We start from the raw sequence: 24,498 nt of genomic DNA on the forward strand, positions 1-24,498 counted from the left end.
TTTTTTTATTTTGCAAAAACTGAAACTCTGTCATTCAACTCTAACTCCTGTTTCTCTCCCTCTCCTTAGCTTCTGGAAACTACCATTCTGCTTTCTGTCTCTGTAAACTTAAATATGAATTCTGAATCTAAGGACCTTGCATGAGTAGGATCATGTGATCTGTGTCCTTTTGACTGGCTTATTGCACTTAGCATGATGTCCTCACGGTTCATCCATATTGTAGCATGTGTCAGAATTTCCTAAGGCTGAATAATGGTACATTTTGAATAAGGGCACACATTGTCATCCGTCAATGGACACTTCGGTTGCTTCTGCTTTTTAGCTATTGTGAAAAATATTGCTGTGATTATGAATGTACAGATATCTGCTTATGTTCCTGTTTTCTGTTGTTTGGGTATATACCCAGAAGTGAAGTTGCTGAGTCAACTAGTAATTCTATGCTTAATTTTAGAGGGAACTATAATACTGTTTTCCGTAGCAGTTGTACCATATAAGTTTATCTTTAAAAAAAATATTCAGAAAAGTTGAATTTACCTTCCCAAGGCTGAAAAGTGTCAAAATTGCCCAGGTTGCTAATTTTCCACCCAAGGAATACGTATAAATGGAAAATTCTAACTGCTCATATACATACTGTATGTATGTGTGTGTGTCAGGGTGTCTCTTTTCCTGACTCCCTGGCCTGAAATTCGCCCGAGAGGACCTCCCTTCTCACTCTCTCTGCTGCCATCCTCCTCCCTCACGTTTAGGCCTTTTCAGGGTCCTTTCTGCTCCCGCACTGACCACTGTGCTCCCGGCTGCTCATGGCTCGATCTGTGACCTCTCCTCGACGTTCTCTCCTCATCCCCACTAGCCCCCTTATTCGGCCTTCTTGGCCCCGCCACTTCCCTGTTCTGTGATGAGTTTCTGGCTCCAGGCCATGTCCTGGACATCCTGCTACAGATCAGTCTCTGTTCTCAGAGAGTCTGAGACATGCAGGGGTTTCGGGGGCTTCCCAGGTGGCACTAATGGTAAAGAATCCACCTGCCAGTGCAGGAGGCATAAGAGACGTGGGTTTGATCCTTGGGTCAGGAAGATCCCCTGGAGGAGGGCACGGCAACCCACTCCAGTATTCTTGCCTGGAGAATCTCATGGCCACAGAAGCCTGGCCGGCTACAGCCTGTAGGGTTGCAAAAAGTCAGACACAACCAAAACGACTTGCACGCACGTGCACACACACGCGCTCACGCGGAGGCCTCCAGGGAGCCACCACCTCCCAGCGGGGGCGAGGAGTCGCCTAAGTCACAGGGAAGTGGAGGTTCAGGGCTGGAACCCAGCTCTCTGGTGTCCCAGCCTGTCCCCTCCTCCTTCACCTGTGGCCACTATTTCAGCACTGGCCCTCAGCTGTGACCAACTGCTCCCCACTGCCCTCTCCCCTCACCAAGCCCGTGGCTGCCCTCTGAGCCCAGTTTGTCTCCTCAATTCTGACCCGGCAGCCTGGGCACAGAGATCCTACAGGCACCACAGATCCATAGGGTGACCAGGAGAACACTTTCACCCCAAAGGGAAGGAGAACCTGCAGGGCAAATTTAAACTTTTTTTTTTAGTTTTTAAAATTTCAATATTTAAAATTCAAAAACTACAGAAGGAGACAGAGTCTCCCTCTCGTCCCTCCCCAGGGACAGCATCTGCTTCTGTTAAATAACATGCTTCCAGGGATCACCTGTGTATACGCTGCTATACAGAATGGATGTATATGTGTGTTTTTTCTAATTTTAAACTCAGATGATAATGTGATAGAATTTGAATCAAAAATAATCTCTCACACGAATCTGTGTGTTCCAAAGGAGTTAACATTAAGTACTAAAATCAACTTTAGGAGTAAATTTAGCAGCATAGAAGGACACCCAAGATATATATATATATATTTTAGGATATATTGTTAAGTGGGAAAAAAAAAATCAGTTTCCAAAATAGAATGTATGTAGGGTTCTATTTTTGTTAAAGGCAAGTTATGTTCTCTGTTTTTAAAAACGTATGAAACTGTCACAGCCGAGAAGGAGCCTAAGGAGACTTGACAGCTAGATGTAACATGGTGTCCTGGATAGGATCCTGGAATAGAAAAAGGACACTGGGTAAAAACTAAGGAAATCTGAGTAATACTCCATTGTATGTGTGTATGTACCAGTATTATTCAGTCTTTAAAAGGAAGGAAATCTCATAAGATGTGATGACTTGGACGAACCTTGAGGATATTACGATAAGTGAAATAAGCCAGTCACAGAAGGGGCAAAGGTTGCATGAGTCCACTTATATGAGATATCTAAAATTGTTGTGCTCATAGAAGCAGAGAGTAGGATGGTGGCTGCCAAGGGCTGGGAGGTGGGGAACTATAAAATTACTAATTACCGGGTATAAAGTTTCAGTTATCCAAGACAAGTAAATTCTAAGTATGGCGAAGAAAATGGCAACCCATGGACAGAGGAACCTGGCAGGCTACAGTCCATGGGGTCTCAAAAGAGTTGGACACAACTCAGTGACTGGATACACACACACAACACACACGCGAATTCTAAGGAGCCACTGAATGACGCTGAACCTATAGATAGCAACACTGTACACTGTGCAACACACTTAAAACTGTCTGGGAAAAAAGGCAAAAAAAAAACTTTGTGAAGACAATAGGTCTTGTGTTAAATGTTCCTACCACCACTTAAAACTTAAAAAAAAACTAAGGAAATCTGAATACATAAAGGATGAACTTTTAGTTATTAATGTATCAGTGCTGGCTCATGCATTATAGTAAATGTACATCCTAACACGAGATGTTAATAGTAGGGGAGACTAAATATGGGTATATGGGAACTTCCAGTACTAGCTCCACTATTTTTCTATACATCCAAAATTGTCCCCAAATTAAAGAATTATTTTAAAATGTTGGACGGGTAACACAGTGTTCTCTTCAGATCATGAGATTACATGTGATTCCCCGCCCCCGGCTTTTGATTTATCTTTGTTTTCTGTTTCCTACAGAAAGCACGTATTATTTGTAGAGTGAATAAACCACAGACCTTGCTGTCAATGCCAGCCCTCATGGTGGAGGTGTGACAGCCTCCCTGGCCGTGTTTGCTATGAACACCCACTTGCTTGGGAAGAGACTGTTCTCAAAGGGACTCCGGGGGGGGGGGGGGAGGGGCTGGAATCCATTCACCTATCTTTGGCCAGGGTGCTGTTTCAATGCCCAGCACTCTACCTTAAAATAATTTTCTCCACTTAAAAAAAAAGTTATGCATATGTCCATTGTAGAAAAATTTTAAAGTTTATACAACCACAAAAAAGACTATGATTTGCTTGAAATTCTATTGCTCAGAAAGGACTACTTTTTACATTTTTGTAGTTTATCTTTTCAGACTTTAAAATTCCTATACACACCATATAAATATATGCATACATGTAACTATTTACAGAAATTGGGTCATACCATGGATCTGGCTTCATAGTTTGCTTTTACACTGTCATTGCTTGGACACTGTCATTTTAGATGACTCTATTGTATTACAGGGACTCTACTGTATTACAGTCTACTGTGTGATCATAGCTCAGGCATGTCTGACTCTCTGCAACCCCGTGGACTGTGGCCCACCAGGCTCCTCTGTCCATGGGATTTTTCCAGGCAAGAGTAGTGGAGTGAGGTGCCATTTCCTCCTCCAGGGGATCTTCCAACCTGTGTCTCTTGCATCTCCTGTGTTGCCAGGCAGATTCTTAACACTAGCATCACCTGGGAAGTCCCTTACAGTGTACTGTTAAACTATAATTTGTTTCATTCTCTGCTGCTGCTGCTGCTGCTGCTAAGTCACTTCAGTCATGTCCGACTCCGTGCGACCCCATAGATGGCAGCTCACCAGGCTCCCCCGTCCCTAGGATTCTCCAGGCAAGAACACTGGAGTGGGTTGCCATTTCCTTCTCCAATGCATGAAGGTGAAAAATGAAAGTGAAGTTGCTCAGTCGTGTCTGACTCTTAACGACCTGCAGCCTATCAGGCTCCTCCATCCATGGGATTTTCCAGGCAAGAGTACTGAAGTGGGGTGCCATTGCCTTCTCTGGTTTCATTCTCTACTGCTGGATATATAGGGCTACCTGCCCCCTCCACAATTTGTAAATGATTAAACAATGAATACGTTGAGCATTGCCACGAGCAGCAGTTTGAGAGCAGCCTGGTCCAGCCTCACAGACAGCTCATGTTCTCACCTGCAGGGCCACAGCAGTCCATCACTTGCAGGTGGCTGGGAGTAAGCCCCCTGGGGGGTCTGGAGCTCAGTGTAAGCGCTCAACCAGCGCCACTGGTGGTGACTGTGGTCAGCACCCATGGGGCACCTGGGGTGGCAGCACCATGGTCCTGCTCAGGCGGGCGCAAAGCCTGACGGGCTGCCCGGAGAGCTGCGACGGCAGCCTCCCCCACCACAGGGCCCTCTCCCCCAGCCCTGGCTGTGTCCTTTCCCCCCAGGGCTGGACATCCACTTCATCCACGTGAAGCCCCCCAACCTCCCCTCCGGCCAAACCCCGAAGCCCTTGCTGATGGTGCACGGCTGGCCTGGCTCCTTCTACGAGTTTTATAAGATCATCCCGCTCCTGACTGACCCCAAGAACCATGGCCTGAGTGATGAGCATGTTTTTGAAGTCATCTGTCCATCCATTCCTGGCTACGGCTTCTCCGAGGCATCCTCCAAGAAGGGTATGGGGCTGCTGCGGGCCGGGCACCTGCCCCAGGGTGGGGAGCCGGCTTGCTTCAGAGCCTGAGGGAGCTGGGGGGAGGGGAGGGTCTGAACCCTGAGGAAAGAGAAGCAGTGGGGGTGATTTGATTGCCAAAGGGCCAGTGTGTCTTCTCAGGATTTGAGGGGCATGGTGGGCCAGGGACCGGGCAGAGTCATGACTGTCCAGAGTGGGCTCAGGGCCTGGATTCTCGTGTCCTTGGGAGCTGCCCACTCGGGGCGGGTCCACGTCTGGACTCTGTGTTATTCCGGGCCAGCAAGGCTGACTAAGCACTGCACACAGTGTGGACCCATGGACCCTCAGCAGGGCTGGCCTCACCGTCCCCTGCACCCAGGCTAGCACCAGGAGCACTGCCTCTGGGCACTGGGCACCCCACCCTTGGGCCCCAGGATTCCTTCTCACCCACTCTGAGCTGCTCTCCCCTCAGCCTAGGGCAGGGTGGGCAGGGAGGGGGGTGGTGGTGAGAAATCGCAAAGGTCTCTGGCAGGACCAAAGGCGTGACCTCCCATGATTCTTCTCTCCCCTTAACAACCAGGCTTCAACACAGTGGCCACTGCCAGGATCTTTTATAAGCTGATGCTGCGGTTGGGCTTCCAGAAATTCTATATTCAAGGCGGGGACTGGGGGGCCCTGATCTGCACCAACATGGCCCAGCTGGTGCCCAGGTGAGGGTGGCTGTCAGGCGTTCTGTGTATGTATGCAGGTGTGTGTGCATAGCCCGTGCGAGGCGAATGTCTGCGTAGGGAGGAAGCTTGGGCACAGTGTCTGAGGCTTGGCACAGCGGCCACGTGGGCGGGGTGTTTGTGGGCCCAGGGGAGATAAGGGAGGGTCCCTGTCACTCGGCTCTGCCTGGAGCAGTTCAACACGGATCCTCCCTCCCTCTGGTGTCACACAGGACTGGTGACTCTGGGCCAGTTGCCCAGGCAGGGAGAGCCAGCTAGAGGAGGGGGACAGTCAGGGAGTAGACCTTTCTGATGGACCAAGTCCTGGAAGAGAGCTGACCAGAACTTTGTGGAACCTGTATTTTCTCCCCAGCCTGCTCCTTCACCTCATGTGGTCACCCGAGGGGGCAGCTGCTGATGGGGGCTGGCCCTGTGCTCCCCAGCTCTGTGGTTGCTTCCTCCTCCATCTCCCCCGCAACTTCCCCATCCTTGATGGCACCCAGGCTCACCTGACCCTTCTCTGCCCCCAGCCACATCAAGGGCCTGCACTTGAACATGGCTTTGATTTTAAGAAATTTCTACACCCTGACCCTTCCTCTGGGACGGTGTTTCGGAGGGCTTCTCGGTTATACCGAGAGAGACATGGAGCTGATATACCCCTTTAAGAAGATCTTCTTCAGCTTACTGAGGGAGAGCGGCTACATGCACATCCAGAGCACGAAGCCGGACACCGTGGGTGAGTGCGCAGGCGCAAGGCACCTGGCTCAGCGGTGAGGGGTGGGGGTGAGGTTGCATCCAATCCATTCTGCAAGGCTCCCAGCCAGCGGGGGAAGCCTCACCTACCCTGGGAACACTGCTCATGGGGTGGAAACCTCTTGTGAGGGACTCAGAGCTCTTTCCGCCCTTACGCTGCCTGGCCAAATTCCTGAACAGCTTCACTGAGCAGAATCAGTGTTCCTAGTGACTTTGACCCCTGGTCCCTCTACCCATGAGTCCTACAGGGAGAAGCCTAGAGATGGACAGAGGAGGGGGTAAGACAAAGCCTAGTGTTTATCAGTTCTGGGACTGTGGGAAGAGGGGGCGTGCCCCAGGGCTGGGAGAGCTCCCCAATTCAGTGAGGGAAGACAGCACAGATGGAGCTTCTGCCATCAGGGCCCTGTTAAGGGTTTTTTTTTTTTTAAGGTATCAATCATATAGCTATACTAATGTGGAGGGGCATTTGTCAATAAAGTAATTTCCAAATTCTAAAAAAAAATTTTTTAAGATAAAATCGTAAAAATAAATGAACACATGTCAAAATTTTATTTAACTAACTAAAGCAACTAGTAACATGCAAAATAGAACAGTTCAAAGGCATTTAGGAACACTAAAATAAATTGGCTAATAGATACAAAACTTGTCAAAATCTACAGGGTAATAATCAAGTATATCTCCACTGGATTTTTTTTTATTCAGGTTTATTGAGATATAATTGACATACAGCACTGTATACATTTAAGGTGTACAGCATAATGATTTGACTTATATCTTCTGTAAAATGATTGCCACAATAAGTTTACATCCAACATCTCATATAGATTAAAAAACTTAAATTTTTTTTTAACCTTGTGAATAGAAATTCACTTGCTTCTCTATGAACTAGACTCACTTGCATTACTGTTAGTTTTCAACAATTTGCAGACCTGTAAAATATCTGTAAGACAAGGGAAGAAAGGCCCCCTTGAAGGGTCCACTAGAAACTCCTTGAACCCCACTCAGAGGACACCCAGGAATTATTTTGCCGTGGTCTTTTAGAGTTTCCATGACAGTCCATACTCACACACCTTGGGCAGCTCACGGTAATAAGAACAGTGTTTTATAGAACCAGTTTTCTCCCTCTGATTATAAAAGTAACCCATGTTCAATGTCAAAAAATCGAAAGATGCAAAAAAGCTCAAAACAGAAAAGACAATCACCTATAACCTCGTTTCCTACCTCTCCTCTCCCAGGCCTTCAGAAGAACTGATAACATTTTGACTGATGCATTTTCACAAATGGAATCTGTCCATACAACCAGCATTCATTTAAGAAACAGAGCGTGACCCACCAGCCCAAAAGCCCCCTGCACCCTCTTCTGGGTACTGCCCCCCACGCCCAGGGCAGCCACCCTCCTGACCTGACAGATGGATTGCTTTTGCTGCTTTTTATACTTTGTATGCATTGGGATCCTCCAATAGGTGCTCTTTTGAGTCTGGCTTCTTTAGCTGAATATTTTACTCATGAGATCCATCCATGCCGTTTTTAAAAAGGATTTATTTTTTAAAGAACAATTTTATTTATTTTGGGCCGTGCTGGGTCCTTGTTGCTCTGCGGGCTTTTCTCTATCTAATTGCGGCCAGCGGGGGCTCCTCTCTGGTTGCGGTGTGCAGGCTTGTTCCGGTGGCTTCTCTCACTACAGCGCACAGGCTCCCTAGGACAGGCGGGCTTCAGGAGCGTGGCATGTGGGCTCAGTAGTTGCAGCTTCCAGGCTCTGGAGCACAGGCTCAGTAGTTGTGGGGCGCGCAGGCTTAGCTGCTCCTTGGCATGTGGGGTCTTCCTGGACCAAGGATGGAACCCGTGTCTCCTGCATTGGCAGGCGGATTCTTCACCATTCAGGGAAGCCCCCATCCATCCCATTTTTAATGCTTGCTTTATCGTTGGGCCTATGAGTGGATTGATATTTATTTACAACTGATTCCCTGTTTTGGGCTTTTGGGTTGTTTCTAATTTTTCGCTAATCACAGAATAGAAATTTTTTAAAAAAACCACTTTTTAAAAAGAGCATTTATATATATTTCTCATTTGGATCCTACAAAACCTGGAGTCGTAGTCTCTGGTTTAAAGGAAGCTGCCCATATAGCATATGGATATCAATGAAGTAGTGGGTGAGGGGTTGTCCCTTTCTGTCAGGTAAGGATTCCAAGGCCCAGGGTTAAGGAAGTGAGGTGCAGGAGCAGGGCAGAGCTGTGCTCTGACTCAGGCTTCCTGTCCACACTGCTGTTCTGTGCGGCCAGCACCACCCCTCTTGCTGGCAAGCTCTCTGGTCCCAGCCCTGAGTCGCTCCCTTGCTTCTTCCCCCACCAGGCTGTGCTCTGAATGACTCTCCTGTGGGACTGGCTGCCTATATTCTAGAGAAGTTTTCTACCTGGACCAATTCAGAATTCCGAGACTTGGAGGATGGAGGCCTAGAGAGGTAAGACCCCATCCACCCCTGCCTGCTGTCGGCTTCCCTTCCTCACCCACCTCCCTTCTCACCGATTTCATCTCTGGTTGCTCTGAGTGGGATCGTCATCGAGTTCCATCTGTTGTCGGGTGTCCCACAGATCCTCAGCCTGTGACCAACCCAGCCCCAATTTTTGGATGAGGAAGCTGAGGCCCAGAGAGGTCTAGCCGCACAATGGAGATACAAAAAATAGGATGCAGGGCTCAAGACGGTTCTGTTTGCTAAACAGCCTCCTTCTGGGATCAAGGAGTCCAGAGGGCAGCAAGAGCCTCTTTGTCACTAAGACATGAGAGCAGCCCAAGGACCGTCCCTCCCGAATCCTGGACGAGCCTGACATCATGGCTGTATGCCTGCATCATTTTTGGAAGCTGGTCCTACAGGGTGGCTACAGAAAATGTGGGGAGGCCGTCCTGTCTCCTGGAACCTTAAAGGCTGCAGCCTGTACGGTACATGATTCCCAGGTCCCTGGCCTGATTCGAGCTTCATCAAGGTTGGCCCTGATCCACCTGCTCCAGGGCCCAGCCCTTTTTTCACTCCTTCAGAGACACTTAGAGCACCAGTGTCTAATATGTGAGAAGGAGTGTATGGATCTGGCCCCAGAAGTAGGGACTTGGTAAGCCAAGCCCAGCACCTAAAACAGCACTGAGCATGTACTAAGTGAAGTGAAGTGAAGTGACAGTCACCCAGTCATGTCCAACTCTTTAAGACCCCATGGACTGTAGCCTCCCAGGCTCCTCTGTCCATAGAATTTTCCAGGTAAGAATACTAGAGTGGATTGCCATTTCCTTCTCCAGGGGATCTTGCCGACCCAGGGATTGAACCCAGGTCTCCTGCATTGCAGGCTGGTTCTTTACCATTTCAGCCACCAGCTGGTAAAGGTGGGCGTATAGTAGGTGCTCCACAAATAGTTGTCTGATGAAATGAACTCTAAAGATACATGCAAAGGACTGTGGGGGCGCAGAGAAAGGGGGATTCGCTTTAAGAGACAGGGAGGGGAAATGACTGGGAGAATCTGTTTGACCTGGGCCTTAAAGGATGAATAGGAGTTTGGCAGGTGGAAAGGGTGGAAGAAGGGAATATAGGCAAAGAGAAAAGCAGAAGCAGAAGTTGGATTGATTAAAATGCATGGTGTACTTGGAAGGGGTAATTTGTCCCCAGGCTGGCGCAAATACAATGGGGCCAGACCTACAGATGGATCCTCGAAGAGCCTCTCATGGGATCTGTCTCCCCAGTCCCACACAGGGCAGCACCCAAGGGTTGATGGGATGCCACTAAGAGCACCTTGGCAAGGGGTCTGGCCCTGCTCCTTGCACACGAATACCTGGAACCGGGTATGAGGCCAACCAGACTGCCCGGGGGCTGCCCCCTGCAGTTTCTGCCCACCTGCGTGCCTGGAGAACCAAAGCTTCGAGCCGCAGACAAACATGATCAGATCTGTGTTCTAGAAAGATCGCTAGCTGCAGGAGGGTAGAAATGGTTGCTGTGGTAGTTTTCAAGCTGTGCTTGGAGCTGCAGGGGAGGGGGAAGCACTTGGCCAACTTGCTAAAAGCCAGTTCCCAAGTGTAAGTGCTTCTTGTAACTGTTCAGCTTTCATTGACTGGTTTTAATTTTGTTATCAAAACTGCGTTTTGAAAATGTTCGTTTTATCTCTATCCCTGCTTCATGCTGCGTGGCTAGAGATCTAGCATTTCAGAGACGAGGGACTGAGGGCTAAGAGAAATATAATCCCTGAATACGAAGGTGTCTTATGAAGATGTTGTCTCTGAGAAGCCTCTTTTCTTACTTTATTTTCATATTTAACATTAATACCTTCTTCTGTCCCCCTCCTGTGCCCCTCAGATTCTCCCTTCTCTGTTCCTGTCTCAGGCTGCACTAGTTGGGAGCAGGGCAGAGGTGAATTGAACATTCCTTAGATTGCAGTTCTGAGGATAAAAATATGATTGACCAACTGTATCTAAATAGCTGAAGCAAACAAGTACACTTAGCCAACTGACCTTTGACCGTTTTTTGGCAAATTGGCTTCTGCCGAATCAACTCAGCTCATTGCCTGGAGCTGAGGAGCCTTGCAGGCGGAGCAGCAAATGTTCTGTAGTCCAGGCATCGAGTACGGGGTGGATCTGTAGGAGCAAAGGCAGTGTGCTTGGAAGGGATGCCAAGAGGCTGAGCTGGTTTCTGTCACAGACAGGCTGAGTGGGAGATGCTGGCAGGATGCCCGGGCAGGGGTGTCCACTTGGTAGCTGGGCTCACAGATCTGGAGCTTTAGGTGAGGGGTCGAATTGGAGCAGCTCTTCCCACTGTGTTCTCGGTGAGTTAGTAGTTGGAGTCTCAGGGCAGATCTCCTCAAGACAGAGCACAGCAGAGCAGCGTCCAGGGCTGCTGGGAGGAGCCTTACTGGCTCCAGAAGAGAGTCTGGGAGGACTGACCTAGGGAGAAGACCCTCCCCACGAGGCCTGGGCAGCAAGGATAGTTCGGTGCGCAGAGTAAGGAGGCATGGGAGAGAGAGCAGGGGAGGGAGGGAGGGAAGGCCTGGGGACAGTGTGGGAGGTGAGTGGCGTTTGGGCCTGAAGAGGCAGGTGGAGGGATTTAGGACTCAGGACAAGGGAGCAACAGCTCCCCCTGAGCCCCAAATCAGGAATCTACCAGGGAACGGCCTGGGGGGTGAATGGGGAGGGCAGTTAGGGACGGCTGCTCCATGAACTTAGACTTCCTCACAGAGGAAGGTGGGGGCACGGGAAGCTGTGGGTGGGCACACGGCTGTTGGGACCCTCTGAGGACGTGGCAACTGAGGTTGGTAAGCACGGCTGTCAGGAGGGCTGGAGTCCCCTTGGGTCTGTGGGCTGTAGGGGGGTTCAAGGTGGCAGAGGGCCCCCAGGAAAAAGACCCTGAAGGGGTGAGTGCATGTCAGGGAAGCTAGAGGGGCTGAGGAGTGGTGGGTGGTTATTCCAGGAGACAAGGACAGAGGCTGGCGAGTGGAAGCTGAGTTTGGGAGAGCAGTGAGGAAATGGAGGCCCAGGAGGCATGGCCCATGGGTCGCAGCCGATGACATGGGCAGAGGGGGAGGTCATGGAGAGTTAAGGGCTCTCGACGCAGGCTGGGCTGAGTGGCCCGCACCGACTGGAGAGGGCGACGGCCCAAGGGGCGGGCGGGCCGAAGAGGGTGTGGAGCTTTCCAGAGTCCACAGGCCACGTGCTCTAACAACAGGTACCAAATGATTATTTCCTCCTGGAGTGGGGGCCCCTGCAGTCTGGGTGGGCTTCACCTGCTCAGCAGTTCCCAGGCTAAAGAAAAGGGGTATCCTGTGCTGAGCATGTTGGGGAGGGTCTCTGCAGGGCCCACGGCTCCTTCCTGGGGTGACACAGGTTTGGCAGGAGGTAAGCTGGGGGCTGGTGAATACAAATGCCCTAGCAGCTGCTGACTCTGCCTGCTTCTCCTGGTGCCAGGGTCCCAAAGGCTGCCCGGAGACCAGGTTCTGCTCAGGACTGGTCAGGGGTGGGCCTGCACTGAGGGGTGGGCTGAGCAGAGGCTGCAGCACCCTCCCCACAGACCACCCAGCGGTGACCAGCCAAGCTCCTGGTTCGGTTGACCACACCTGCTTCTTCCCATCTGGCCTGAACCTTTGCAGGCAGGTCAGGGAGGGGGTTGGCCGATACCACCCAGGATGACAGCCTGCCTTGTACGTGCTCATCATTCTACATTACCTGTCTTCACGGTGACTGGTGACCTTGGACCAGGCCTGCCTGTAGCACAGGGAGAAATAAGGTCACTGAGTGGGCGGTGAGGCCCCAAGTGGGGTGCCAGGTGGGCACAGCACTGACACATAGCTTGAAAGTGGCAGCTCTCAGGCGCTCCTGGCACTGAGCATGGCCTTCTGGTCTCCTCTCCCAGGAAGTTCTCCCTGGACGACCTGCTGACGGGCATCATGCTCTACTGGACAACGGGCACCATCACCTCCTCCCAGCGCTTCTACAAGGAGAACCTGGCGCAGGTCAATAAGCATGAGACGTAAGTCCAGCTGAGCCCGGAAAGGGGCTTCTGGGGAGGGTGCCCCCGAGACAGAGAGCAGGGGGGTGGCCTGCTTGGACTCAAAGGAGGACATTTGATATGGAAAAGTGCAGCCAAGCCTTGGGTGCGCACCAGGTGTGTAGAATAGGAACACAGTTTAAAGGAGGTCAGGGGTGCTGGGCCTCTCTTTAGAATTAGCTCACAGACAGAAGCTAATGAAGGGAGACAGCAGCTCCCTTTGCTGCCAGGCCTGGTCCCCAAACATCCGCAGGGGCTCCCCCAGGGCCAAGGCTAGCCTTAGGTGGCACAATGGTTCGGGAACCCCTTGCCAGATCTCATAGGGAGACCCTCAGGCGGCAGCAAAGGGAAAAAGAGCAAAGGTGGGAGGTGGAGGCTGTTCCCACCTCAGCCACACTTTCCAGCTGGGGCAGTGCTTCCAGAAAAGAGGGCCCTTATGGGGTTGGAGCTGAGGTGGGTGCTTAAAACCTAGGTCTGTCCTTCTATGGATCCATGTGGCTGAGCGAATTTGACCCCCCCCCCCCAGCTCCCTGAACCCCGGCTGTGCGGGAGAGCTGGCCCGGCCTCCCCCCCAGTGAGATCTCCGTCTCTTCCAGGCTGAAGGTGTACGTGCCCACGGGCTTTGCTGCCTTCCCCTGTGAGCTGATACACTTTCCAGAAAAGTGGGTGAAGACCAAGTACCCGAAACTCATCTCTTATTCCTACATGCCCCGTGGGGGCCACTTTGCCGCCTTTGAGGAGCCAGAGCTGCTCGCCCAGGACATCCGCAAGTTCGTGGGGCTGCAGGAGCAGCAGTGACCCCGGCGGGGCCTGGCTGTCACCTCCCCGGCAGCCCCTGCCCTAGCATGGCAGGCTCCCTCCTGACACCCGCCCTTTTACAGAGAAGTCCCTGGTCTCCCAGCCCAGCTCCCAGTAGCAGTGGGGCTGGCAAGGAGCCCACTCCCCATCTCTGGCCCTCTGTGGGGAGAGACGCCCCTGTCCCCGGGAATGTGTTTGCTGCTGTCCCCTGCCCATGCTGGGACCCCAAGCTCACCCTTCCACGCAAACTCCCCACGCACTTGCTAAGCAACATGGCTTGGATGATAAATGATTTTTCTTCTAAGAGTGGCTGGAACAAGTGACTTGCTGAGCCCCGATCCCACATAGGGTGCCCCTTCCCGCTGAGCTGGCAAGCCTGCAGCCTGTGTTGGGGCGATGTCCCATTCCACTCTTGCTGGGAGGCACGATGGACTGTTGGGGGAACCAAGAGGCCACTCTGCTCATCCGGGTCCCCGCCAGGGGCAGCTCAGAGCAGAGGCAGCGAGGCCAAGTGACTACTGGGGACCCTCACTGCCTGCTTCAGCGATTGGAGGCAGCCTCCCAGCTCTCCCCACCCGCACCCATCATGCAGGCTTGTGCCTCTGGCGCCCCCTGGAGGCAGCTTCTCCAGCAAGTGCCCAAAGAAGCCTTGCAGCCATGGGGTCTGGTCCGGAGAGAAAGGCAAGAGGCTGCGCCCCTCCTTCTGTGGGTATAGTTCTCTCTTGGCTTCAAGGAGGCCCTGAGCACTGTTCCTTCTGGAGGGAACAGACAGATGGAATCAAGGGCTTCAGATGGAGCCGCATGCACTGGATGTGAAGAGGCAGGGAAGGCTGTATCTCTGCAGTCTGGCTGAGTGGGCACTTTATTAGTGGTCCTCATGGTCCCTGCCACTCCAGGTGACCCCGACCGAGCCACTATGTCACTGGCAACATGAAGGAAAAAAAAAACCCTGGTGGTGATGTGGAGAGGCCTGCTGAAGCCTGCTGCAGCCTGGCGCTGGCCCACGACTCCTCCTGCTTCCTGCAGCTCACTCCCGGGGTGGGGGCAGGGGTTGGAAGGGTCCAGTACCTTCCCTGAGGGGAAGCTGGGATGGACCTGGATCACCATCAGGAACCCATCTCAGGCCTGTGGCTGCTGCAGCCTCTTTGGTTATCGGTGGTATGTGTGTGTGCCCGGAGAGGGATGGGCAGTGTCTGGATGCTCAGAGGGAGAAGGTCTTCCACACGGTGCAGCCCCCTCTTGCTTGATTCTGTCACCAGACTCGTGGGTTGGAGGGACACAGTTTCAACACATGATCCTGCTAAAAATCACCAGGGCCATCATCCCAGCCACAGAGCTGGGGGCTTGTGCAGGAGGGGGACTTGGAAAGAAATAGAACCTCAGGCGAGCAAGTGAGAGTCCAGGTCTGCACTTGCGCCCAAAAGAACCCCACCTGATGGCGGTCCCGCCTCCCTGCTCAGCCAAGGGCCAGAGCCCCTTTCTGCTTTCATCTCTTTAGACTGGCTGTGCTTAAAGCAGGTGGAAAGAAGTCCTGAACTTGGTTGAGCTCGAGGGCCAGCCACCTCTCCACCTGTGTCTCCACCTCCTGACTCCCCAGGGCCCCGAGCCTGGACCAGCCCAGCAGTTCCCCAGCTCTCAGTCCTCCTGGTCGGCAGCTGCCACACTGTCCTCTGGGCTCTGTGCCAGACACTGCCCTGCAACAGTCCCGCTGATGTTGTTGATGGCGCCATAGTTCTGCTGCTGTGGAGACAGGGCTGTTTTCTCTGAGGATGAGCTGTTCAGAATCCGGGGCACGTAGGGCTGCCAACAAATGGGAGTGTTAGTGCTTGGGAGGGCTGGGCACGAGATTCCAGACCCCATTCTCCCCCTACTGTCCCAACTCCCTCCAGCAGGAAGACACACAGAATTCTCATAAAGGACACATAAAGAAACAACATCAGCTTAGGACATGAGGACCTAAAAGACAGCAACTAGCACATTCTCCCAGCAGCCAGAGCAAATCAGAAAGCACAGCCACATGGTCTCAAGGTCCTAGAGAAGAAAGCACACCTCTTTCTCAGAGGAGACAAAACATCCTCAATTCTAGAGCAACTTTTTATAGGAATCAGGTCTATCAACACAGGACAGGTTTAGAATGCTGTCAGTGGGACTTCTGAGTAGCTGAGCGAATCTGTGTAGGCTGTGCTTCCTCTCAATCCCAGACTCTGGCTGCCAACCCCAAACCAGGCTGAGAATGAGGGGTTTCTATCCGCCACCTGCCATGTCTGGCAGGTACACTCAAGAGTTGTACCTCTGGGCGATGACTCTTCCTGAAACCTCCAGGGCTGATCCAAGGACAGATACTGATAACAGTGCCTGACACGTGGGAGGGAGCCATCGCAAAGAACACTGCTACTGACCCAGATCGGCACTGTCCTAGCCCTGTCGGTCAGTCCCAGCCCGATCTGCCAGGCCAGCAGCCATAGCTCTGGGCGCTTGGGGCTCCATTTTCCTTTCCCAAGCCCAGCATAGGGGCAGGACCCTGGAGGCCAGAAACGGGGAGAACGAGGAAAGAAAGAAGTCCTGGTATCTTTCTAACAGTGCCCTCCTCCAAAGCAGGTGCCATGCTCATCTACTGAATTCAGAGAGGAGTTAGTATGACACCCTCTTCATGCCTCATGAAGCACCTCACATAGGCAGGTGCTGATGAAATGCTCTGATAAACCTTCATCAAACCACAGGGCCTTGTGAAATGGCTTCAGTAAAGGCCCAAACTCACCAAGCATTAAACATGCAGAGAAGGAAAGAGATGAGGGGTTGAGGGGTGGGAGGGAGGCTCAAGAGGGAGGGGGTATATGTGTACTTACAGCTGATGCACACTGTTGTCCAGCAGAAACTAACCCAATATTGTAAAGTAACGATCCCCCAATTGAAAAATCAACAGCAGCAGCAGCAACAACAAAACCTCACCAAGCATGAAATATGCAGAGAAGGAAAGTGAGCAGGGAACTGAAACTGAGGGGGACGGGTATGTATCGTGGTAAAACTAATTATCTTCTCGGTGATGGATGTGGCTTCACACACGCGAGAGAAAACATCCGGAGGGACCAGGGATTCCTTCTCAAATGACATTAATTCAGAAACCCTCCTGCCACATGATCAGGGGACTTCTGTCTTAAGAGAGAAGATCAAAGCGCGTTTGCAAGGCCCATCTGGCTGGGCCTGTGCAGGTGCTCAGCGCTCGGGTGAGAAACACACTTACTGTGAACGGTGGAGGTACGTGGGCCCCCGCCTCATTGCCTTTGTCACTCGCCGATTCTTCTGTCTGCAGATAACAGCAAAAACTTGCAATGATAAACATAACCGATCTTTCTGAACTAACACCCTCTAAACAAACAGACTATTGACACCCAGAATAATAGTACCAGCTGGCACAAAGCTACCAGCAGCAGCCCAAGAGAGGATGGGGTGGCAGGGGGAAGGCAGCGTAGGGAGCGGGGAAGCAGGAGGGCGGGGAAGCTACACATCACAGCCAACTACCCACGCCTTCCCCGTGGATAAATAAAATCTGGAGAGGGCTGCTGATCTGTTGCTATGGGAAGAGGTGGAAGAGAGCTGGAGGATGAACCCAACCATCTTCTGCCAGACCCTGGCGGGGCAGCGATCGGGGAGAGGCCCTTTACCTTGTAGTTGAGAGGGCTGAGGTGCCTGAAGCATCCAAAGCAGGTATATGCCAAGCAGACCAGGATGGTGAGCAGCAGCACCAGGAAGGTAAACAGGGTGAGGGGAGCCTTCAGACCTGGGGACAAAGGGATGCCAGCCTTGATGGAGGGAGGTCACACCTGCTGCACGAACTGTTGTGTGGCTTCTCCCTCAGGCCAAAAATAAAAGAGAAGACATCATTCCCACCCCCTTCCCACCATCTCCAGCAGCTGGGACGCTGTCTTCACCCCCAGGGGCACACAGTGATGCACTGAATAGCTGCCATCATCCCGGGTCAATTTCGGACACTGGGGCACTGAGTCAATGGCAAGAGGTCAACCTTGCTGGGTTGGTTCCCTCCAGTCTCCAGTGCCCTGGGCAGAGTCAGACATCTCTTCTGCATTTTCCTTTTTCCCAAGAGTAGCAGTTTTCCCTCCTGCCTGCCCCTACCTCCTCCACACTGTGACATGTGAGGACCCTAAAAGAATCACGCAGACAAACTTCCCTCTCTCCTGCGGTCCAGTCCCTTCATCTTCCCTGTAAGGCTGTCTGGGGCAATGGACCTGGCCTTCCCCAGCTTACAGCTGACCTCAGGAGCTTGGAACTGGGTTGTCAGTGCTGCACCCAATCAGTCCTCACGCTGGGGTACCACCTTCTGATTGGACACCGAGTTGATGCTCTTAAAGCAGTGAGAGATTTGACTGGCTGGTGTTGATGTGGGAAGGGGAGGCTGGGGGTGGCCTCCTGCCCTCCACCCCTGCCCTAGTCGGCAGGGCCCCTTACCCAGGCGCAGGAAGGAGAAGAAGTAGAGCCAGAAGAGGCACAGGATGGGAGCGGCCAGGGCCTGGTTCACGGCCGCAAAGTGGATCTTCTTCTCCAGCTTGGCCGGGAGGTAGGCGAAGTAGAGGTTGTGCCGGTCCACCATGTGCTTGAGCAGGATGTAGATGAGGCCTGCAGAGCCAGGGCTGTGAGCTGGACCTCGGCTGGGACCAGGGGCCGCTCTGCCCCCTGCCTCCTGGAGGCACTTTTTGTGCCAGAGCTGGAGTCCAGGCAGCTGCTGGGCTCCACGCGTACCTGCATCTCCTGGCTCTCACTCTCCCCAACCCCTCCCCTCCCCTTCTCTCCCCTCCTCTCTTCTTCCCCTTTCCTAGCCTCTTTCTGACCCCAGGGAGCAGAGGTTTCTGTGTATCCTCATGGATCACTGCAGTTCTAGGACCATTTGGGGGAAAAAGGAGATTTTACACCCAGATGCCTGGCTTCAACTTCCTCCCACACTGAGCAGCCCCAGCAGGCTGAGACCCTCCCCTTGCCCCTCAGTGCTCCCACTCTCCTTTCCCACCCAAGCCGACCCCCTGCACCATCGCTGTCAACAGATGCCCAAGGGTCTAAACCCAGGGATGGCACAGAAGGTACGCAGGTGCTGCCTCTTCCATTATGTCAGGTTCTTAAAAAAAATTTTTGTTGTTGCTTTGAAAGAGTAACACTAGTGTAGATCTTTAAAATAGTACAAGAGATTGTATAGCAAAAATGAAAACGTCCTCCTAAACCTCAGTCAACAGTCTCCTGGGTGTTCTGTTTCCTTCCAGAGTCTCCCATTTGTTGCCAGCTCCTGAAGGTGTATTTTATTTGCAAGACCTTGGCCTTCAAAGTCCTAAGTTCAAATCCTGCCTCCACTCCTCACTAACACAGCGTTAAGTGCTTCTCTGTGAAAAGGGGACAGAAATAAGACCTGCTTTGAAGGATCCTGAGAGAGTGAAGTGTGGTAATCCATACGGAGGGCGACAGTGGCTACCACTGCGACAAACACGGCCTCCCCGAGTGCTGCTGGCTGAGAACCAGCTGAGAATGAAGCGCTCAGCCAGCAGAGGCCATCAGACCAGAGGAGGACTCAGAGAGGTCTGTTTCCAAGGCCAGTGGCAGCAATCCATGAGACATGAAATTAAATTTGGTGTGGCTGGTGGCTATGAGCCACAGCTTGTGGTTCTCGGGGTTACAAGAGGCCCTCTGTCTGGGGCGCTCCATGACATCCTGGTGCTGGTTGTCCTGGGGAACTCTGTGGAACCAGCCACCCGCCTACCCTGGGACCCACTCCAGGGCCACTCACCAAATGGCACAATGATGGGGCAGGTGATGCTGTAGGCCATGATGACAGTGAAGACGCACAGCATCCACGCATACATGGCTCCAAACTCGTACTCGAAGGCCTGGTGCTGGGAGGGGGAGACGGTGAGGAACTTAGGGGACTGGTCCACCCCAGCCCACCTCCATGCTCTCTTAGGTGGTCGGGGAGAACACATCGGGGAGGGCTTTGGAAACGGGAGACTCACAGCGACCCCCACCTCTCAAGGAAGGCCCTTTCTGTCCCTCCACAAGCCTCCTCCAGCTTCACTTAGCTCACACCCAGACCTCTCAAGGCATGATGACGCATGTTTTCATAGTGTTTTTCTTGTTCTAATCGTGTCTACCCAACAGGCCTGTGAGCCTCCAAAGGACAGAAGGGATATGCCTGACTGTAGAACGATCCTCCACAGACTCTGGCGTCAGACCCAAGGTCAGCTCCGCCCCTTCAAGCCTTGTGTCTCAACCAAGCATTTGACCTCCCTGTGGCTCAGTCTGTGCGTCTGCAAGGTGGGCTCCAGTAGGGCCCATCTCCCAGGGGCTCTGAAGATTCAGTGATAGGATACAGGGCCTCTCCGCTCATGGTTCCCACAACAGCAAAGGAGAGTAAAAGAGAAGCCCACACACCCAATTTAGAGTCTTAAAACAAATGCCATCAGTTCCAAATGTCTTTGACCTCTCGGGTAATCTAACAATTTATGCAAATGGAGGGCTATGGGAAAGGAATGTATGGATCTTAATTGTGTGAGTGTGTGTGTGTGTGAGATCAGGCCAGTTGAAATGCAAAACTCCCCGCTCTCTCCTCTGCCTGAGACAGAGTGGATGGAGGACGGTGCAGCCAGGCCACCTTCACACAGGCTCCTCACACCTCCACTCCCCACAGTGGGGCCCTGGGCTGAACTAGGAGGCCCTGAGCACGGTGCCTGGCACTCCACTAGGTCAATGTGGCTGGTGGGGAGGCTCTGGGATGAAGGCAGCGCCTTCCCCCCTCGTACCTGCTTGACGTTCCTGCGGTCGGCCGCGGTCTTGGCCATGACCATGCGGAAGGTGTAGAGAATGAGGCCGGGCAGCCGCAGCAGCTCCATGCCGTTGCCGATGAAGGCCGAGGCGATGACGTAGTTCACAAAGAAGGCGCCCTGGTCGGGCAGGAAGACGCACCTGGGGAGCCACCGGGTGTGCGAGCTGAGCACCCAGGGAGGGAGAGGAGCCCGCAGCTGGGCAGAGGAGGGACTGAGAGCTGACCGTGGATTCGGCCATCTGGCTATCACAGTCAACCTAGACCTGAGCTGGCTGGGTGTGAGTCTGTCTGTGGCTGCCAGCTCCCAAGTCCTCAGGTTACCCAGCGAGAACTTAAGAAAATTCGCTCTATCCTGTCAGATAGGCGCGCGCAGGCCTCCCTGTGAACACTCCCTTGGAAGAGCTTATCTTGAACCTTAGGGTCTACATCAGGACCTACAGTGTAGTGTCAGAGGGGCTGGGCTGAATCCCAGCTCTGTCTCTTAACTGGCTGGGTAGCTTTGGGCAAGTTCTTTAACACCTCTGGGCCTCAGTCTCCTCATCCGTAAAATGGAAATAGTCATCATTTCTGCCTCATAGCTTGTTGTGAAGATTCAATGAGAAACAGAATAAAGCATTTAGCAGAGCATCTTCTTAAATAACAGGTATTATTATTAAAAAGGTGTGGTATAAGCTGAAAATACTAACAAGGACACACATTTAAAAATAAGTTTAACTCCACTCTCATAGCAAAAATAACCCGGGACCAGACAGTTATTCTGGTTGCAGTGTTAATTACTATTCCCCTTTCCCTTCCCTGGCACCCCTGAGACCTAGCAGTTCCCTCTCCCCAAGCGGTTCTGTTCTCAGTAAGTTTCAAAGGATGAAGGAGACTGTCACTAATTGAGTTTTAACCTAAAAGATTAACCACATTTCTGCACACGTAGCACAAAGTGGGTCAGTTCCCAGGGTGCAGCCCAGCCAGGAAGCTGGAAGGGTGATGGAGAGGCTACAGGCACTGAAGCACAGACTACCCTCCCCCTCTGTTGCCAGAGTCCCAGCCTCTGGGGGACATTCATCTGGGACCTAGAGCCAGAACTCAATGTGGCTGATACTTACTCCAACCTGATAGAGGCCTCTGAGGACGTTTTATCAAAGAGCCACCGGAAGAAAAAATCCAAACTGAAAGAAAAATAAATCCTGTAAGAATTTATTTCCAATACTCCATGTGATCATACCTATATTTTCTTTTTTCTTTCTTTCTGCTTTTTTTGATTGTTGTTTGTTTTGTAAAAGGCCTAATCTCAAGATCTACATTGGTTTTCTACATTGCATCTACACTGGTTACTTATTACACCATAACTCATCAGGGCCTGCTTTCACAAAAGCTTCCTTCCGCTGAATAACCAAAGCCATGATTAGACTTGCTCCCTAAGTGGAAGGTCCATGATAAGTTTCATTTTTAAGCTTTTTTGTTTTCAAGGCAGAAAGATCCTATTTCTCTGAAAGTATCAGTGTGCCAGCACAACTGCACTCCAAGAGGGTGTGACAGGTTTAAATGTTGTTAACAATTTGGATCCACTTCCAAACCATTTGCATTTTCTCTGGATGTGACCTTGGCTCTGAACTTAGAGCAGGAGGTGGTAATGTGTACCTGGTGAGGCCAAGGGAGGGCAGGATCAGCACCATGAAGATTAGGAATATGTAGACCTTGGTCATCATGATCCGGTTCTCTCCTGACCTGCAGGAAGTCAGACGTGAGCCCTCGCAGTCCCTCAGATGCCCCAGGTATTCCCAGGAAGGCCCCTGATGTGTGCCCATCACGCTGGTAGGCTGCGGGGCCAGAGACCCCCACCCTCAGGGGTGAGTCTCGGAACACTCACTTGGTCCAGTGAGATTCCAGCAGTGTAGAGTAGTAGACGATGGTGGGGAGCAGGGCAGAGAAGGACCACAGGAGGAGGGTTGGGAAGAACTGGCTGATGATGGGGTCCTAGAAAAAGTCCACAGCAGAGAGAGCTGTGAGCCTGGGCGATCTGGGTCATGACCTGTTGCCATGGTGACTCAGTGAACTCGGTTTTGGTTGCATCTGTCCCCTAGAACCAATGCTGTACCTGGTACAGGGGAGCTATTCCATAATGCTGGCTGAATAGATGCTAACAGCACCTGACATTTGTACAGCACTTTTTTTTTTTTTTTTAATTTTGGTCATGCCACACAGCATGTGGGATCTTAGTTCCCTGACCAGGGATTGAACCCACGCCCCTACAGTGAAAGCACCAAGTCTTAACCACTGGATCTCCAGGCAAGTCCCTATATAGCACTTTAGAGGGACGAAAGCAACTTCACATACAACTGGACTCCACTCATCTTCCTGGCCAGATAGAGCACCTCTTCTGTTACCTACAAAAAGCCAACAGCAGACACCAAAGGAAGATGCAGTACTGATGGCCAGGGCCCCTCCCCAGCCTCTGGCCCACTCAGCTCCCACTGGCCCACTCATAGCTCCCCAAAACGGTGCCATGTTAGTTCCCAATCCGGTCTATGCCTGTTGTATTTGTTATTGCAGTTTCATGATTTGATTAACTTATTACCTTCTCTGAAAAAATGAATCTTGTAACAATAGAAGATTTCTTTGAAAACTAGGTTGGACACTTTGGAAAGACTTGATAAAGGTGAATTTCTGAAAAATGCTGTTGAATTTAACAGTAAATTAACTGGAAAAGAGCAAGGAAAAGGAAATCTAGGATTCTGTACTTTTTGCAAGTATCTTTGCAAAGATCTTGCTTTACTGTAAGAAAGTAAAACTAGAATCACAAACAATGAAATAAGGGTATTTTTCTATAAAATAGACAAAGGGGAATTCTAATCAGCAGATCCTTCCTCAAAAGAACAGGCCTTGACCATACACTGTTGTTGTTAAGTTATTAAGTCATGTGCAGCTCTTTTGGAACCCCATGGACTATAGCCCATCAGGTTCATCTGTCCATGGTATTTCCCAGGCAAGAGTACTGGAGTGGGTTGCCATTTCCTTCTCCAGGGGATCTTCCCAACTAAGGGATCGAACCTGCATCTCCTGCATTAGTAGGCAGATTCTTTACCATTGAGCCACCTGGGAAACCCAACCATACAGTCAGTTCAGTCGCTAAGTCATTTCCAACTCTTTGTGATCCCATGGATTGCAGCACATGCGGCTTCCCTGTCCATCACCAACTCCCAGAGCTTGCTCAAACTCATGTCCATTGAGTCAGTGATGCTATCCAACCATCTCATTCTCTGTTGTCCCCTTCTCCTCCTGCCTTCAATCTTTCCCAGCATCAGGGTCTTTTCTAATGAGTCAGTTCTTTAGCTTCAGCTTCAGCATCAGTCCTTCCAATGAACATTCAGGACTGATTTCTTTTAGGATTGACTGGTCTGATCTCCTTGCTATCCAAGGAACTCTCAAGAGTCTTCTCTAATACCACAGTTCAAAAAGCATCAATTCTTTAATGACATGCTGAAAATCTCAACAAAAACTTATGCATTTTTAAAATTACCTATTGAGCCATTTATCACAACAGCCCCATGAGTATAACACGGCAGAGTGTTATAGAAGAAAAACCAGTCTTTAGAGGAAAAAGCAAGGCTCTGAATTCATCAGCTAGGGAATGGCAGAGTTAGGACCAGGCCCTCAGGCCCTCTGTCCACTGTGTGTGTCCCAGGGTATGATTAACCAAATGCCAAGTGGAACTGAAAGAAACAAGACTGAGGATGATATTTCAGCAAAGCCAATTATGGGAAACCAGGTAGATGCCATTTTAGGGAGTGTTTAGTTGTTATCAATTCATGTAAGATTTTTTTAAAAATCATTCATTAGCTATCTAGAGTAAATACAATAAGATTACCAGAAGCTGAAATGTAAAGAAAAACCAACAATAATAATTGATTCATGATCCTGCTATCCCAGAGAGCAAAAGACGTTTTTTCATTTTTTGCTAGCCACTTCCCACAGCAGCACACTTCACAGGCACATCACTATGACCACTGCTGAGAGACAATTTTACATCCTGATCTTATCATAAGCCCCCCATGTCTGCCACAAAGTCTATGTAATTTTTTAATGAAAGCTTAATGGTCTATCAGACTGAATACACCTCATTCAATTCAAATTTCCCCTACTGTTGAGCATGTGGATTGATTCCATTAGAGCTGTATCTATATCTTTATAGTAACACATATACACATACACGGACTTCCCTG

At 51.2% G+C, this 24,498-nt stretch overlaps 2 protein-coding genes across 4 annotated transcripts in view; one reads left to right on the top strand and one right to left on the bottom strand.

Moving 5' to 3' along the window:
• Positions 1–13,735, top strand: part of EPHX1 (epoxide hydrolase 1) — a 37,688-nt gene extending 23,953 nt beyond the window's left edge. For both annotated transcript variants that reach the window (XM_068986116.1, XM_068986117.1), the window contains exons 4-9: positions 4,481–4,708; positions 5,282–5,411; positions 5,939–6,144; positions 8,511–8,619; positions 12,535–12,651; positions 13,266–13,735. In XM_068986116.1, coding sequence (XP_068842217.1) covers positions 4,481–4,708; positions 5,282–5,411; positions 5,939–6,144; positions 8,511–8,619; positions 12,535–12,651; positions 13,266–13,467 — 992 coding nt within the window. In that variant the 3' untranslated portion in view covers positions 13,468–13,735. The remainder of the gene's footprint in view (positions 1–4,480; positions 4,709–5,281; positions 5,412–5,938; positions 6,145–8,510; positions 8,620–12,534; positions 12,652–13,265) is intronic.
• A 585-nt stretch (positions 13,736–14,320) lies between these two features.
• TMEM63A (transmembrane protein 63A) overlaps positions 14,321–24,498 on the bottom strand; it is a 36,165-nt gene continuing 25,987 nt past the window's right edge. For both annotated transcript variants that reach the window (XM_068985847.1, XM_068985848.1), the window contains 9 exons: positions 22,146–22,252; positions 21,917–22,003; positions 21,382–21,444; positions 20,262–20,424; positions 19,253–19,358; positions 17,932–18,099; positions 17,130–17,245; positions 16,709–16,771; positions 14,321–15,267 (listed from right to left, as the gene is read on the bottom strand). In XM_068985847.1, coding sequence (XP_068841948.1) covers positions 15,103–15,267; positions 16,709–16,771; positions 17,130–17,245; positions 17,932–18,099; positions 19,253–19,358; positions 20,262–20,424; positions 21,382–21,444; positions 21,917–22,003; positions 22,146–22,252 — 1,038 coding nt within the window. In that variant the 3' untranslated portion in view covers positions 14,321–15,102. The remainder of the gene's footprint in view (positions 15,268–16,708; positions 16,772–17,129; positions 17,246–17,931; positions 18,100–19,252; positions 19,359–20,261; positions 20,425–21,381; positions 21,445–21,916; positions 22,004–22,145; positions 22,253–24,498) is intronic.

The sequence above is a fragment of the Capricornis sumatraensis genome, chromosome 14 (genome assembly GCF_032405125.1).
Source record: "Capricornis sumatraensis isolate serow.1 chromosome 14, serow.2, whole genome shotgun sequence".
Taxonomy (NCBI): Eukaryota; Metazoa; Chordata; class Mammalia; order Artiodactyla; family Bovidae; genus Capricornis; species Capricornis sumatraensis.